The sequence below is a fragment of the Pongo abelii genome, chromosome 3, assembly GCF_028885655.2.
Source record: "Pongo abelii isolate AG06213 chromosome 3, NHGRI_mPonAbe1-v2.0_pri, whole genome shotgun sequence".
NCBI classification, from domain to species: Eukaryota; Metazoa; Chordata; class Mammalia; order Primates; family Hominidae; genus Pongo; species Pongo abelii.
This window is the reverse complement of record NC_071988.2, coordinates 49,552,854-49,567,745: the sequence shown is the minus strand read 5'-3', so window position 1 is coordinate 49,567,745 and position 14,892 is coordinate 49,552,854. Positions and strand designations below refer to the sequence as shown.

The 14,892-nt window shown below is 38.4% G+C and overlaps 1 protein-coding gene and 1 long non-coding RNA gene across 6 annotated transcripts in view; one reads left to right on the top strand and one right to left on the bottom strand.

Moving 5' to 3' along the window:
• CENPC (centromere protein C) overlaps positions 1-1,829 on the bottom strand; it is a 121,631-nt gene extending 119,802 nt beyond the window's left edge. For 4 of the 5 annotated variants that reach the window (XR_008524488.2, XM_054553907.2, XM_054553906.2 and 1 more), the window contains exons 1-2: positions 1,565-1,812; positions 404-450 (exon numbers count right to left, since the gene is read on the bottom strand). Coding sequence is in view for 4 of the 5 variants with exons in the window: in XM_054553907.2 (XP_054409882.1) it covers positions 404-450; positions 1,565-1,582 (65 nt within the window). In the remaining variant the exon portion in view is untranslated. Of the gene's footprint in view, positions 1-403; positions 451-1,564 lie in introns of all 5 variants that reach the window. The other variant, XM_009239962.4, reaches the window with a different exon arrangement.
• Positions 1,830-1,914: 85 nt separating this feature from the next.
• LOC129058968 (uncharacterized) lies at positions 1,915-7,560 on the top strand. The gene is made up of 3 exons (XR_008524487.2): positions 1,915-2,109; positions 4,009-4,160; positions 7,171-7,560. It is a non-coding gene; the product is annotated as an uncharacterized LOC129058968 (long non-coding RNA).
• The last annotated feature ends 7,332 nt before the right edge of the window (positions 7,561-14,892 follow it).

Genomic DNA, 14,892 nt, shown 5'->3' with positions numbered 1-14,892 from the left:
TTTACAACTAAAAGAAGAACCAAAACAACCCAAATAAGCACTCAACAAATAAATGCATGACAGCATGTACTATTTTTTCTTTTTGCCCCACTGAATAAGCTACATCTTTCTAATTTTACCATTTGATTCATTCTACAAAATGCTTTTCCCATGGCAGTCACTTAGTCAGAACTGAGACTCCCTCTTCCTGGTTCCACTATTTTATCAGGTGAATTTCTTTTTTCACAGCCACAAAGTCATTGCACTGCTTGCATTAACATTCCTCTGTTAGTATGACTACCCTTAATCAGTGGGCATAGAAATCATTATATTAGTCAGAGGTGATAGCTTTTCCTTTCTTCATTTAAAAATCTATTAACAATGAGAATAAAAATAATCTTAAAAGCTTAAGTATATAAATCACCTGGAAGGTCTACAAAATCTTCTTCTGTAGCCATTTTTGAGATGATCCTGAAAGAAAAGTAAATCACCAATTTGGTTTAAGATACAGTCGAATAAAATTTATTTTCAAAGTAACTTCATCCAGTATGGGCATGCTATACACCAAACATCTCCTAAGGGCTCAAAACAATTCTAAGGTTATGACAGGCATTTAAAAACTGAACTGCAGGCATCTGGTAAGCTTTATTCCGCTTCTCTCCCCACAGTGAGAATGGCTTTATTGCTTTTTTCTGATTATATATAATGTAAACAATATATGCGCTCATAGTAAAAAGTATATATTATTCTTTCATAAACTCTTTATGTTTATATGTATAACGTCACATAATGGGAGATCATCGAAGCTGAAGATTTTCTTAGAAGGGGAGATAAATTAGAAAATAAATGATACGGGTTTTTATATAGTAACCCTAACCAAAGTATGAAATATAGAATAGTGAACACCAAAGAAGTCCAGAAATATGTAAACAAAATGAGTTGTCGCTCCCATTAGTCATTCACAGCTTGTACCTTTTAACTGATAGCTGTCTTTCAGAAGAGTTTGTCAATAACTGATGCTCCATAAATCAGCCTCAAGAACTGCATAAAAGGCCACCATTTTGACAGAAGAACTGAAAACGTCAAATTATTTCGAGACATACTTGTTACATAATCTGTTTCTCCCAACTACCAAGTGTGACGCAAAGGCACACTTTTAAGGCGTTTCAATACTTCTACCATGGGGAGAAAACTATTTGGAGGCCTAGGAACTGGAGCTAGACTAAAAAGCAGAAGCCAAGATCGCGCCACTGCACTCCAGCCTGGGGGACAGAGCAAGACTCCGTCTCAAAAACAAAAACAAAAACAAAAAAAAACCAGCAGAAATCACAAGCACCTCTCAAGAGTAAGACGTAGGCACAGACGAAATGACGACATGAAAACTTAAGAAATAATAAAAGTACAGTAAATTAACTCTGGTTATCGACACACGATCACACTTGATTTCAAAAATTCCTGTGGCTTTCCCACTGAAATCCCTCGGAGACCACAGCCCCAGCCTAGCATTTCCTTCTCCCCCGCCTCGGGCGCCCGTGCCCCAGCCAGCCGCTCAACCACTCGCCTGGAGCTGGGGGCCTGCACTTACCAGACCCGACGCAGCCATGTTCCGGCCCCGCTGAGCCAGCGCAAGTGTCTGAGGTGGAAGCCCACACGGACCACAGCTCCAGGAGGCCGAGCAAGAAACTAATCGCCGGACTACCAGGCGGCGGCCAAGCAACACCCTTTAGTCTAAGGCGACTGCCGCGAGAGCTGCGATCCGGAAGGCGCGCGCTAACAACACCTCCCCGCCATTAGCTCCGCCCTCAACAAACAAGAACGTTCGGCCTGTGCCTGGGTTTGAACCCGGCAGCACATGCGCAAAACGGGCCGCGCCGTCCAATAGGAGCAAGCCGTTAGTGGGCTCGCCCCTTCACGCTCCAGGCCAACGGCCCTCCCGCCCGCAGCCCCGCCTGACCTACCTCTAGCCTCTCTGCTCTTCCCACCTCTCTTCCTCAGCGCCGCGCCCGGGACAGGCGCGAGACTGGGCTTTTATTTGGAAGGCACGGTCCTGAGAACCGCTCGTTGTGCCCAATGTAAAACTTCTCAACAGTTCTATTAAGGAATAATAAGTAATACTTGGAAGAATGAGAGGTAGAAGTTGCAGACGACTTTTTTTTTTAATAGAATCTTTTTTTGAACAGATTTTTCTAATGCAGATTCGTCAGCCACGCCCAGCCCATCTAACCATCATCTCTGAAAATAATTGAATAATTATGTATAATAATGGTGATGATGGCTTGTATTCTTTTTCAAGTATGTGGGTGATATTTTTATGATGCATTGCCAACAAATGACCCACGTAAATATCTATCATTTAAGTATGATGCACTGAAAAGAATTCTATACAGAGTCCTGAAACCTGCCAGCCATTGACTAGCTATGTTATGGAGGGCAAAATTGCGGCACCATTCTGGGTGTTTCCATGGTGATAGAATGGAAGTGTAAATTAGACGCTCTGAAGACTTCTCACCTGACCAGTGTATGATTCTATGAAGCTGTGTCTTATTTTATTATTTTATTTAAAATTACAAGAAAATTCTAATCAGAAAATAGTTTACTAATTGAATAAATACATTAATCAGGAGTTGAGCTAATAGATTTTTAAAACATGTAGTGCTTTAACAAATGCTGTCACCTATGAAGGCCAATTTTTTATTTTATGTATTTTTTTGATAGGAAAAAAAGAGGAACTATGACTGAAATTAGGCCTGGATTGCACTCCATTCCATTAATTCTGCCATTATGGGCAACTAAGTTATCTGTTCCTTAATTCTCTTGTCTGCAAAATGAGAATAATATTAAAGTGGTTGAGACGTTGTAATTGAATAATTCCTGTTAAGATCTAAGCACAATGTTTGGAACATAGTAAGAATTCAATAATAAAGCTATTGGAATCATTATGGAGACCTTTTTTACTATGTTTGGCAGTTTTGCCAATCAGTCCACATTATAATTTGGTGCTGTCACATTTGGAATAGATAATAAACACTAACATTTATTGACTGCATACTCTATGCCCAGTTCTGTAAATGCTTCGCATGCATTGAAGAGAACAATTAATATTCCTGTTTTATAAACCAGGGCACTGAAACACAGAGAGATAAGTGTCTTGCCCAAGATCACATCACCACTAAATGGTAAGATGGGATATTATCCCAAGAATTCTCACTCCACAACTGAGCTCTTAATCACTACACTCTTTGCCTCTGGGTAAGAAATTTTAGCAAGCACGATTATAGATGTAAAGTCCCACATGTAAAATTATATCCTCCTGCTTCCACTGGAAACTAAGTCCCACAGTTACTTTGAGAAATTTGAAATGCAATGGCTTGTGCTGCTTTAGAATGCAGGCCACAGAGGGCGTTGAGAATTAACTGTTCTAAAGAAAATGGAGCAGTACTCTTATAAAAACAGTTGTGGAGACTCCACAGTTTCCAGACAAACGTTTTACTTCCATATGTACTTGTTGTAGTACTTAATAGCCCACCATGGTTTTAGTACACTAAAATAGGATTGCTAATTAATGGGGGGAGTAATATTTATTTAAAAACCCAAGTTTGTCATTATAAATCTCCCCCCAAAATACATCAAAGATTACTTCTTATGAACTGCTATGACAATCTTGAAGTTTTCTTTCACAACTACTTACCTAGTTAAGGGGTGTGTGTGACTGTGTGTATTTACATATCAGTATATGGAAGTATTAACATATACATAATTAGATGTGTATATGGGAACATAAAGTATCCAGAAATTTGGCTTGAAAGAGAAGTAAAAAAACTTTTCGTTACTTATGGTTTTAGGTAGATAATTTAAAATTTGTAAATCTTAAAACTATTTCAAAGAATATGTTTTAGATCTTTGATTTCCATCATATAATTATGGTATGGGTATTTACTACCAAAGTGTCTTCCATTAAGTGTTAGCACAAAAATATTCACAACTGAACTAACACTTAAAAATTAGTCTGTGTTCATTCCCACCCCACAGCTTAACATGCGCATCTGTCCTGGTGAATGGATAAACTAATGTACCTCAATGCAGTGCAATACTCTTCAGCAATAAAAGCAAACTACTGATATACAATATGGATGAATCTTGAAAGCACTGTACTAAGTGAAAGAAGCTGGACATCAATGACTGTATGAAAAGAAATCAAATCGATGGTTACCAGGGGTTGAGGAGGGTGGGGGAAAAAAGACTATAAAGGAATATGAGGGAACTTTTTGCAGTGCTGAAAATATTCTATGTCTTGATTATGATGGTAGTTACATGGCTATATCTATTTGTCAAAATTCCTAGTTAGAACTGTGCCCCTGAAAAAGTTGACCTTTTCTTTTTTTGAGAAAGGTCTTGCTTGGTTGCCCAGGCTGGAGTGCAGTGGCACAATCAAGGCCCACTACAGCCTCTACCTCCTGGGCTAAAACGATTCTCCTGCCTCAGCCTCCTGAATACCTGGGACCACAGGCATGCACCACCACACCCTGCTAATTTTTTTTTTTTTAATTTTTTGTAGAGACGGGATCTTCCTATGTTGCCCAAGCTGGTCTTGAACTCTTGGGCTCAAGTGATCCTCTGGCTTCTGCCTCCCAAATTGCTGGGTTACAGGCATGAGCCACCACACCTGGCCAAAATAGTGACTTTTGCAGTAAATTATACCTCAGTAAATCTGTGAGAGAGATAATAAAAGAGAGAAAGAGAAAATGAGAGAGACTCAAAGGCACTGTATGGAAACCAAATGCAATGTGTAAACTTTGATTAGAGTCTAGTTCAAAACAAAGTAACTGTAAAGAGCATTAAGCAATAAGTGAAAATGAAAAAATTAATTTTCAGATGATATTAGAGAATTGTAAAGTTTTCTTAGGTATTATAATGTGATTATGTTTATGTAATTTGTCCTTACTCTTAGGATATGCATATCAAAGTATTTAGGGGTAAAATGTCTTGTGATATTTGTAAGTACTTTGAAATTGTTAATCATAAAGAGACTGAGATAGTTAAATACATATGGCAAAATATTAACAATTATTGAACCTAGTTCATTGGTGTGTTTATTAACACTATTTCAGTTTCTCTGTATGTTTGAAATATTTCATAGAAAAATGATGGGGAAACTTGACCTTAATAAAATTGCTTAAGTTCTAAAAACTTTTGCAAAAACATTTATTCTGCAAAAGTCAAAAGTGAAAATATTAGCAAAATGACTATCATATAATTTTGTCAGAAAAAATACACGTGAAAAATGAATTTCTTCTAAAAAGTATAGCATAGTCGCAATTATAACAATATTTGCTAAGATAAAATAGACTTAGTTTTATGATTTGGGTATTTTAATAATGTAATTTTTTTTCTTTTACTCCTTACTGCCAAATGTTGGTCTCTCTGTTAAGGAGATTCATTTAAGTATCCTTTTCTGATAAAAAATTATCCTCCAATAGAAATGCTATCTATGCTATGTAGACCATAATGGAAAAGTTAATAAAATGTGCTTGCAATGTACAGGTAGGTGGCAGCAATGTTTACAAAATAGTTTTACCATGCTATGAGTTGTTAAGGTCTGCAATGAGTCATTAATTGTGAAGTGCTATATAAATTAACTGATCTTTACATTTCCTAAATTACCTTTGTGTCAACCATTGCTTATTAATTATAGTTATATTCTATTATGTACACATTGTTTCTCTTAACTCAAGATCACAACAAATAACACTATTCTGTAGATCTCCGTTCTGCATCCTATAAGATAGGATAGTTTACTTCTAGTCAACTTATTTTCTGTTCACACAAAGGAAATTTTGTCATTGAAAACACATTAAGATTTTCAAAAGCTTAATAAAATGGTTCTGCATTATAATTTTACTCTTGAGAGGACTTAAATTACCCTGAGTGAAAATTGGCAAGTAATGTAGGATACAGTTTTTAAATTTCAGGCAGTCATCGCTTTGCAAAGTAGTACAGGACCCTTAAAAAGACCATGTAAGCTGAAACCATGCAAACTGATCTTTGCTTGGGAAAAATTCTGATTGTTTCATGACCTTTAAAAAAAATTATCAGCTGGAGGCGGTGGCTAATGCCTGTAATCCCAGCACTTTGGGAGACTGAGGCTGGCGGATCACCTGAGGTCAGGAGTTCAAGATCAGCCTGGCCAACGTGGTGAAACCCCATCTCTACTAAAAATACAAAAATTAGCTGGGCGCAGTGGCTCACGCCTGTAATCCCAGCACTTTGGGAGGCCCAGGCAGGCGGATCACGAGGTCAGGAGATCGAGACCGTCCTGGCTAACATGGTGAAACCCTGTCTCTTCTAAAAAATACAAAAAAATTAGCCAGGCATGGTAGCGGGTGCCTGTAGTCCCAGCTACTCGTGGGGGCTGAGGCAGAAGAATGGCATGAACCCGAGAGGCGGAGCTTGCAGTGAGCCGAGATCGTGCCACTGCACTCCAGCCTGGGCAACAGAGGGAGACTCCGTCTCAAAAACAATAAAAATAAAGATACAAAAATTAGCCAGGAGTGGTGGTGTACGCCTGTAATCCCAGCTACTCGGGAGGCTGAAGCAAGAGAATTGCTTGAACCTGGGAGAGAGGCTGCAGTGAGCCGAGATCACGCCACTGTACTCCAGCCTGGGCGACAGAGCGAGACTCAGCCTCAAAAAAAAAAAAAAATTATCAAAATATTAACATGTCTCTTGCTGTCAGTTATAAATTTATGGGGAAATGAAAAAATAGTAAAACTAATACTTATTTAGCACATTGTAACTAAAAGCATTAGAAACATTGAGCATTAAAGTGCTTTAGTTCTCAGTTTTGTTTTCTCTTTTTTTATTTTTGGCTCCTGACAGGAAACATGCTTTAGTTCTTTGTAAAAAAAAAAAAAAAAAAAAAGAAAGCTATCAAGAATAGTTTGAACAGTGCCTGCCTTCTTCTCAGCTGTAACTTATGATACAGAGTGAGCATCTTTTGGTGAATTGTTATACTACTTGCTAAGCTTGGGTCATTTTAAATTAAGTATATGTGGCATAGGATATATAACATATTTGTGAATTCAAGTGTCTATAGAAACTCATAAACGATAAAATATCAAAATGGTAGCTTGCAGACAGTACCTAAAAGTAAGAGTTGTTTTGTTTTGTTTTGTTTTGTTTTGTTTTTTCCAGAGGCTCCATCATTCACCTAAAAGTAAGAGACAACAGGAAGATAAACTAGAAGCAAAGACACAGGGAAGAAATGATGTGCTGTTGACCTAGAGAAAATCTGACTAATATTGAAAAGTGCGGCCAGGCACGGTGGCTCATGTCTATAATCCCAGCATTTTGGGAGGCCAAAGTAGCAGGATCACTTGAGGCCAGGAGTTCACAACCAGCCTGGGCAACATAGTGAGACCCAGTCTCAACAAAAAATCAAAAATTTAGCCAGGTGTGATTGCATGTGACTAGTTTCAGCTTCTCAGGAGGCTGAGGTTGGAGGATTGCTTGCCCTATGGCACTCTGCCTAGGCAATAGAGCAAGACTCCTTCTCTTAAACTAAAAATAAAAATTTTAAAAGTGTTCATGTTGACAGAATGGAACTAGATTATGGGGCAACTTCAATGTCAGGATAACTTTTCACTTATCCTATAGACAATGGGGAACTGTGGTATAATCAGGGTTCAATTACATAAAAGAAAATTTGTAGCCAGGCGCGGTGGCTCACGCCTGTAATCCCAGCACTTTGGGAGGCTGAGGCGGGCGGATCACCTGAGGTCCGCAGTTTGAGACCAGCCTGACCAACGTGGAGAAATGCCATCTCTACTAAAAATACAAAAACAATTAGCCGGGTGTGGTGGCACATGCCTGTAATCCCAGCTACTTGGGAGGCTGAGGCAGAAGAATTGCTTTAACTCAGGAGACGGGGGCTGCAGTGGGCCGATATCACACCACTGCACTCCAGACGAGGTGACAGAGCGAGATTCCATCTCAAAAAAAAAAAAAAAAGAACAATTTGTGATGGGTAGTTTTGGCAAAAAGGGATCTGCTACCTGCATTGAACAGCTCATAAAATTTTTGAGAGGATGAAGAAACAGCGTATTTTGGACTTTCAGGAATAATTCCCAAATGCACATTGAAGAACTAAGCCATTAAGAGGCAGCTGATGTTTCTACAGTTATAAAACAAATAGAAAAATTGGGAAGCTGACATTAATGCTTATGTCTCCAAGATCATACTGACGTCATGCAATCAGGAAACCACCACAATTACAAAGCTGCCACGTTATGGAAGTCACTATAAGAATTAAAGAAAGAGGAAAGAAACACAAAAAGTGGCTTGACAGTCAAAGACAGGTTTATTTTAGAAAAAACCCAAGGGGGCTTCTGGCCAAGTTAGGTCAGAGGCACATTCTCTTACAGACTAAGAGTTTTTAAGGATTCAGGGTGGGAGAGTTTATCAGAGGCTTGTACTGCTTCTGTGTTTCTTTGCTGTGCTTATCTGGGAGGAAGACTTGTGTGTCTGTTCCCATACATCTTTCTGCGCTGCAGGCATACTCCCCCGAGTCTGCTTTTAGCTTCCCCATCTTAGCGCACCTGAAGGGAAAGGAATGTGCTTATTAAGGCCCACTGTTTTACTGGGGCCCATTGTATGAGGGTGAAGTTTGGCAGTTACCCAAGAGACTTTCCCCGCACCTCCCTCTGTGCCCAAGCTGTCTTATCTGTTTTACTCTCTGCTCTTTCTGGCTGCTTATAGTCAGAAGAGAAGTGATTTCCTTGAAATGCATGAGGCTAAAAAGGGAGCTGGAACTTAAAGTGGCAGTGTTTGAGATGATGGTACTCCTGCTCTGTCAGTCACCACCAATAAGAATTCTCCAATGAGTGGGGGTATGGCAGCTCATGTTTAATTCCAGCACTTTGGGAGGCTGAGATAGGCAAATTTCTTGAGGCCAGGAGTTGGAGACCAGCCTGGCCAATATGGTGAAACCCCATCTCTACTAAAAATACAAAAATTAGCAAGGCCATCATTGTTACAGAAGTGATATTAGTAGCTCTGTCAGAACAGTTTAATTTGCTAACCCTTATAATTTTCAGTACAAAGAGTTGCATCTGGGATGATAAGAGCTTTTCCTATTACATATTTTCAAACTATTTTTGTAGTGAAAAATGTCACTTTTGTTACTGAGGAGTAGTTTTTGGATGCCAGGTAAATACAGGAAACTGGTTTTCATACTAGGTAACTCACAGAATAATGGTAGCTTATTCTATACTTATACAGTAGTGGTGGCACGCTACTGTAATCCCAGCTACTCAGGTGGCTGAGGCATGAGACTCACTTGAACTCGGGAGGCGGAGGTTACAGTGAGCCAAGATGGTGCCACTGCACTCCAGCCTGGAGGACACAGCTAGACTCTGTCAAAAAAAAAAAAAAAAAATCCTCTCATGAGCAGGAAGCCTCCTTACTGCTTCTGGCTCCAGAGCCACACCTTACCTAAAATGATATGATGATATGCACAAGCAAACTGATGTCTGTGACTTGACTATCAACACCCATGAAGCTAGTGATCAGACATTGGGACTTCTGATAACATTGCCACAGAAAAATTAGATGCCTACAGGCCATACATGCCTTTTTATTGGTTAGAAAAGCCAAAGGTTGCCTGGTGCAGTGGCTCATATCTGTTAATTCCAGCTACTCAGAAGGCTGAGGCAGGATGATCGCTTAAGCCCAGGAGTTTGAGACCAGCCTGGGCAACATAGCCAGACCCCCTCTAAATGAAGTTTAAAAAACAAACAAACAAACAAAAACAAAGGCAGCATAAGAATGAACCCCGCCTCCCTTCTGCCTTGCCAATCATGTTGAATGCTTTTCAATCTTAGCTGCAAAGAAGTCTGAGAAGTGTAGATTTTATCTTTTTAGTCTCTGCAATAAAGAAAAGCACACTAGAAGGGTTTGGAATGATGGTTAGCACCAATCCACCTTATTCCCTAAGAAAGGCATGAAGGATGAGAAATAAAAGAGAAAACATAGACTTAACCTTTGTATACATTGAGTTTGAAATGGTTAAAACTGAATTCATTATCCCTCTACCACCCAAACTATCTCCCCACTCTGAATTTCTAGTTTCTATTAAAGCTACCATTATTCTGTGAGTTACCTAGTATGAAAACCAGTGTCCTGTATCTACCTGGCATCCAAAAGCTACTTCTCAGTAACAAAAGTGATATTTTCCACTACAAAAATAGTTTGAAAATACATAACTAGGAAAAGCTTTTATCATCCCAGATGCAACTCTTTGTACTGAAAATTATAGGGTCAGCAAATTAAACTGTTCTGACAGAGTTACTAATATCACTTCTATAACAATGATTGCCCACCTTTTTTTTCTGTTTCAGAAGACTTCAGGGAAATATTTTCTGAGTAAAAATGGCTCACTATATCAGTAATTCTCAGGCAAAGGAGTAGGAAACTCCCTCCATATTGTATGTCTGATAATCTCTGGAGTTGTGGTATTACAATGTGCATTTTCTCCACTGAAAATGCTGTTTTTCCGGGTGTGGTGGCTAATGTCTGTAAATCCCAGCGCTTTGGGAGGCCAAGGTGGATGGATCATTTAAGGTCAGGAGTTCAAGACCAGCCTGACCAACATGGTGAAACTTTGTGTCTACTAAAAACACAAAAAATTAGCCAGATGTGGTGGTGAGCACCTGTAGTCCCAGCTACTCAGGAGGCTGAGGCAGGAGAATGGTATGAACCGGGGAGGCAGAAATGGCAATGAGCTGAGATCATGCCACTGCACTCCAGTCTGGGCAACATAGCAAGACTCAGTCTCAAAAAAAGAAAAGAAAAGAAAAAGAAAATGTGGCTTAACTCTATCAATAGTAATAAAAAATTTACTCATAATAAAGATTGTATTGGATTCATACCAGCCATTGATAAGCTATAAGTATTTCACACAGTGGTTAAAATTAAAGCTGTATTCTTCAGGTATGAGTTGTAAAAATAAATGTATTCAATTAAAATATCTTCAAAATATACTACTGCAAATTATAATGCATATGGCAATAACTCATCGATAAGTATTAAGCAAAACAAAGGTCAGAAATATGGAAGTACTGGAGCAGGGTTGGTTGATTTGATTGATTCAGTACTAATAAATGGATAGAAAAGTATTTTAGAGATCCTCAATTATTGTAAAAAATGTGGATTTTTACTCAGATGACCTTATAACATAGAGGAGTCAATACAGCACTGAGATTTTGGTTTATATGAGTTAAATCTTATACTTCACCCAAAGTTGTTAAGTTATATTTGCCATAAAACCTGATTTGTAACAATCTTGTGACACAGATGCTACTGATGGCTGTAATGTTGGGCTCCAATAGTTTAATAGTAACATGATTGTTCTACAAGGCAACACAAGAATCATATGTCAACCAATGGTCACATATATCAGAAAAAAGGAAACCTCTGTTACAATGGAAGCTAATAATTCTCCAAACTAGAGTCATATTTTTTAGCTGGAAGCTATTCAGTAAATAAATGATACTGCAATCTACTTATAACCAACCCCTACTTCAACACAATCTTTCCTTTGGAAAAACTGTTTTTTGTTGTTACTGAATGTACACAAATAACTACAACAGGACAAATACTATAAGAAAGAAATCGTGCAAAGTGCTTTGGGAAAGCAGAAATGAGAGTAATAATTTTTTTTTTTTGTGGGGGTGAAGAAAGCTTCAGGAAATTAGGAAATCTTCAGAATTAAGGATAGATTCAGCCTGGGTCTTGAAGGATGAGTAGGACATTACCATATAAACAAAGGGAAAGAGGGGCATCTAAGCAGAGTACAGTGACTGAAAAGGTATGAGGAGACAGGGAAGATCATAGGGTATTCAGGCAACTGAGACTAAATGAAATTACCAGAGCAAAGGGTATTTTGAGGAGTTATTATTTAAAAGGGCCCTGCTATGAAGGACCAATGTGCCATGCTTGAGCCCATTGTTGGTATTCAATAAGTATTTAGGTTCAATAAAAAAATTTTAAAAAGGAATCTCAAAAACAATGAGAATCCCTTAAAGTCTTTTCAGTAAGGGAATATCTTGATTAGGTTGAATTTTAAATGAATCAGAGAAGAAAAAGAGTGGAAACTAGGAGACTACTTAAAAGCCTTTTGCAACTCTTCAGACAATAAGTCATGTAGTCCATCACCTCCTTGTATGGGTGAGGAAGCTATGATACCAGAGAAGTCAAGTGGTTTGTTCAAGGTCTCAAGAGCTGGTTAGTAGCAAAATTAGTTTATGCCCTATATCCAAACATATTTTCTACTATATTTCCTTACCTACAAATTTATTCTTCACTGCCTAAGACTTGAGATATCTGTAAGAGGATTTCCATTGTAATGGTGCAGTGGTGCAATGACACTAGTAATTGCAGACAGGACTAACTTGTTAATATTGCTTAAGCAACATTTTTGCATTTTGTAGTCTTTTTTAGGGAGACATAATTTGATTCTTGGTATATTAAAAATGAATTTGACATACAAATCAGCAGACCAAAGTAACTTACCGTGTCTGATTAGCTGTTTTTAAATTGTTGCTTATTTTTTTAAAAGGCAAAAAAAAAAATAACTAAGTGCTTATTTAACAACAACAAAAAATCCCCTTTACATTTTTTTAGAGGTATTATTTTCTCTCACCTATGAAACTTTCTGACCATAAAGTCAGTGCCTAATCACTGATGATTCCCAGCATTCTTTCTTTATCCTTGCTTCTTCTTTTCATTTTTCAATTCTTAATCCCTCCTTTCACTTCCCCCTGTATTACAACAACTAACAGCTGCCAAGAAAGTGGATTAGGTCATATATTCAATCAGGAGGTTTTCCTGTTATTCAAGTCACTTTCTTAGTATACTGAAACTAAAAAATAGTTATGGTTTTTGCCTCAAAAAATTCAGCTGGACTTATATTTTATTATTTGAAGGTTGGGTATCAAGAAGCAGGTCTAAACTTACAAAAGCAAAGCAGTAATTTTGGATCTTCAACTCCCTATTTCTGTCTCGAGCTGTTTTCATTTTGATAATACATCTGAACACTCTTCTTTAACTTACCGATAATCAGTCTGTATTGTTCTACCTCACTTTGTAGACAATTTGGCATCCCATATCTACAGCTGCAGGATCAGTGGGACCCATACTGGTGGAGAAAACCATGCAGTCTCTCCATTAGGAAAGGAGAATCAGACTGAAGACTCCTGGCTTGCTTTGATTTCTAATAATAGGCAGGTCTCACTGGGCCCAGGCTGTTCTAAATCTAGAGTAGTTCTGAAATACTGAGTGTGAAATAGGCAATGGTAGAAATTCTTAGGACCCCTGTAAGACAAATCAAAATTCCTTCAAATAAATATTCTTTTCTCCCATCATTTCCTGCACTGTGCTAGACCAAATCCAATCTCTTAAGGACCATTTCCTACATGCAACCATTGAATGCACTTTGGCCCCAGTATAGCTTTATAAATCTCACTAGATAACTGTGGGAACTCCATCCATGAATCATAGTATCAATGGTTTGCAGCTCAGAAAGCACAAAAGAACAAAATAAAAGTTTGAAAACTTACAGCTTTCTCTGCCAGATATTTTTTTGCCAAGTATCTTAGACTCCTTTGTGTTGCTGTAACAGAATGCCACAGACTGGTAATTTATAATGAACAGAAATGAATTTGGCTCATGGTTCTGGAGTCTGGAAGTCAAAGAACACGGCCAGCATCTGATGAGGACCTTCATGCGGCATCATTCCATGGCAGAAGATAGAAGAGCAAGAGAGGGTGATAGCATGCGAAAAAGTGCCAAACTTGATTTTATAAAAAACCCACTTCCAGGCCAGGTGCAATGGCTCACACCTGTAATCCCAGCACTTTGGGAGGCCACAGCAGGAGAATCGCTTGAGCCCAAGAGTTTGAGACCAACCTGGGCAACATAGGGAGATACTGTCTATACAAAGAATGAAAAAGTTAGCTAGGAGTGGTGGCACGTGCCTTGTAGTCCCAGCTACTTGGGAAGCTGATGTGTGAGGATTGTTTGAGCCTGAGAGGTCAAGGCTGCAGTGAGCTGTGATTGCACCAGTGTATTCCAGTCTGGGCAACAGAGCAAGACCCTGCCTCTGAAAAAAGAGAAAGAAACCCACTCCCACAGCATTAATCAATTCATTCATTCATGAGGGCAGATGCCTCATGACTTAATCACCTTCTAAAAGCACCATTTCTAAGCACTGTTGCATTGGGAATTAAGTTTCTAACACATACATTTTGGAGGACACATTCAAAACATAGCACTAAATATTCATTGGGAACTCATGTACTTGGAATATCTACTGGCAAAAAAAAAAGAAAAAAAGAAAGAAAAAAGAAAAAAATTCCATATTCCGTGTTCCCATAATTGTGGTTTATATTTAGTGAAGCATCAAATGGGCATGAGATAGAACTATTTTTTTTATTTACACAAAACTTGGCCCTAAAATATTTAACCAACAGAAGTAGTACTAATAAAATTATTCTATGAAGTAATTTTTAATGAAGCAGAGTTTATTCAAGTCACGTCTTCTGCAAATAAAAATGGACAGCAATAAACAAAAACAAAGATAGAAAGAATAACTGTGTTCTTGATATCTCCCCTAAAGTTCACAATCTCTACACCTGTTTCTTTCATCTTCTGGTGATGTTAATCTTCTGTTTATTTTGCACTTTAAATCTAACCACATGTGGATTACCCAGAGATTGCCCTCTGAAAGTCAGTCTACACCTGTTCTTTCTTACCTCACAAAAAGTAATGGAAAAAAAAGTGTGTGTGTGTGTGTGTGTGTGTCCTGTTGGTGGTACTGTTGGTGGTTAAAAAGCAATTTGGGACTTCCTCTTTGAACAG